At 37.1% G+C, this 2,583-nt stretch overlaps 1 protein-coding gene across 1 annotated transcript; it reads right to left on the reverse strand.

Annotated features, from left to right (window-relative positions):
• Positions 1-241: 241 nt before the first annotated feature.
• On the reverse strand, positions 242-2,323 carry LOC110099645. The gene has a single exon (XM_028693307.1). It carries the CDS (start codon positions 2,321-2,323, stop codon positions 242-244), a length of 2,082 nt encoding a protein of 693 aa, XP_028549140.1.
• Between the last annotated feature and the right edge of the window lie 260 nt (positions 2,324-2,583).

Consider the following 2,583-nt stretch of genomic DNA (forward strand, 5'->3'; position numbering starts at 1 on the left):
ATTTTTGATAAGGGATGGTTTTCTACTTGTGGATGTTACCACTAATAAGCTTAACTTTAAGATCATCATGATACAACATTTGATTCTCTTAAGATACAATAAAAAAACTTATTTCATTTATTTGTATAATCTATGTAATATCAGGCCAATAGAGATGTTAATGGGTATTAAATATATGAGTTATAGAAAAATAATTATCTTGTGAAAAAGATGCGTTCAAGAAGAGAAATCCACATATAACTCAATGTTGGCTTTGCAACTGATCTTTAATCTTAGACAAGAGCTCCTTGGCCATATCAATCAAATTGTCTATCTTAGAACGTGTAAAATACAAAAACTTAGCTGTCATAGCATGTTTAGTGAGAAGCCAGATAAAAGTTAAGAGCTCACCTCCCCTGCTTAGTTGCTTCACATGGGTGATTGCTTTGGTATTTTTAGCCCCTTGTATTAGAAGATCTGTCCACACCGTGGTGAAAACATGCCATCTTACTTCATCCTTAATTAGAAGCATAAGATGAGCAAGCACTACTGCTAAATCAAATAAAGATTGAGCTTGTATTGACCCTATCGGAGTAGTCAACATCTCCCTACATACCTCCTCAACTTTTGCATTTGGAAGCGATAAGCGATTGTTATCAACAAGTCTACAAATGAATTGAACCATAGCTTCACATGTCAACCTGAATATAAGTGGGCTCTTGCCTCCCATTGTTGACATCATCTCTGGTCGCCTTAGCACCATGTACATCATGTAGTTTGATAAGCACTTGCAAACTTCCATCTTTGAACATCTTAGTTTTTTGTCCTCTGCTTCAATTGTTATTTGATGAGGATACAAGGGATGTAGATGCTCTGACTTCCAGTGGAAGCAAAGCTCAGTGGAGATGTGCCATACTAGAACTTGTTGATCAAATGGCAATTCACTTATATGCTCAAAAAATGACGGATCAACCCAATTAAGGGCAGTAGTAACTTCTTGAATATCTTCTAGGAATATAGGTTTACTAGATTCATTCAAACATATTGGAATCCGTCTATGTGCATATGTAGTTAAAATGTCTTGAAGCTCTTCGGTTGCCTGTATCGGCTGCGATGTGTAGAAGGTGAAACCCTTATAGTCCAAGTAACCACTTAAGTACGACTTTGTCCCCAGCACTGAGCTCAGCTTTTCTTTAATCCAATCCATCATGCTTCGTCGAGGACCTTTATTCAGTGTAGAATTCTTAAGACAATTATTAATTAGATTCAATTGTGGCATCTCTCTCAACCAATACTTTCTCTTCAGGCACACCCTTTTAATTCTAAAAATGTGCTTAGCAAGCAACTTGCTAAATTTACGTAATTTCTTGACATTAAGAAGAGTAACCATCATCCAATCTGAGAACAAGAGCATAATAGTAGCCATAGCATCAAGGAATATAGAGGCCACAAGTAGGACATAAGTGACGGCCACATCAAGTTTATCATAATCATCCTTTGGTGCCAAGACAAAGAGCGAGAAAGCCATCATAATGCAAATTGAGCAAAGCGCTCGGAGGATGTACCCAACTCTAGAGTGATTTACAGCGGCTTTAGTATAAAGATCATCATAAGCATAACTAAGTATCACACCCATCACTTTCAAAGTGTTGTTGCCTAGCGATTCCATGAAATCGTTCCTATATACATCATAAATGATACTGTATGGATAAGAATCTATAAACGAAGGCTTGGAGACTAGGTATATCCCAAAAGATCCATTCAAGACATTCAAATCATCTACGTCTGAAGTGGTAAAAGAAATGCTTATTGATTTTTTTCTAGCAGAGGATGTGATGGAGCTACGAAAACCTTCGGTGCTAGCTTTATAAAGAGAATAAGTGCGCTCAGCATATTTGATGATAGCAACAAAAAATATCAAGATGGTGGGGGCGAGTAAGCGAGTGTTGGGCATGGAGCGAACAAGTACATAGAAGGCGATGATGAGCTCATAAATAAGGCCAACAAGATGGCGAGGCCATAGGGCATTGTCTTCCATGGAGTAGGCAGTGATGGTGTCGGGGCCACCAAGGTGGAGGATGAGGAATGGAGCCCACAAAGCAATAATAGCATTAGAGGAGGAAGAATCATCCATGGCATTGCTTAGTTGGCCGAGCACGAAGTCGGCGACCCAATCAGCGAGTAAGTAGCTGCTCCAGACTAACATTTGTATCCATTTCGAAGTTGAAGTTTTTCTCCAGCGACCGAGGAAGATGAGAATTATTTGAATAGATAGACTAAGTAACATCAGGACACGAATACCCCAATCACTCCATAGTTGCTTGTATTTCACTGGGAAGTCCATCCTTCCTGTTGATAAACTTGTAAGACAATTAAAATATTCAAAATGATGGATGAAGTAATGATAATTTAGATAATAAAATTATTCAAATTATTTTATTAAGGGAATATTTTAATTTGAGAAGTTATTTTGGGTATTTCCATGATTCTTCTTATTTTCTTACCTAATAAAAAATTATCTAAACTATTATAAAATAGAAAGAGTTATCTTACAATCAAATCACATTAGCAAGCATCTATTATGTATGAGTATTTAGTCCTGTA

This window comes from Dendrobium catenatum, unplaced genomic scaffold (genome assembly GCF_001605985.2).
Source record: "Dendrobium catenatum unplaced genomic scaffold, ASM160598v2 fragScaff_scaffold_34, whole genome shotgun sequence".
NCBI classification, from domain to species: domain Eukaryota; kingdom Viridiplantae; phylum Streptophyta; class Magnoliopsida; order Asparagales; family Orchidaceae; genus Dendrobium; species Dendrobium catenatum.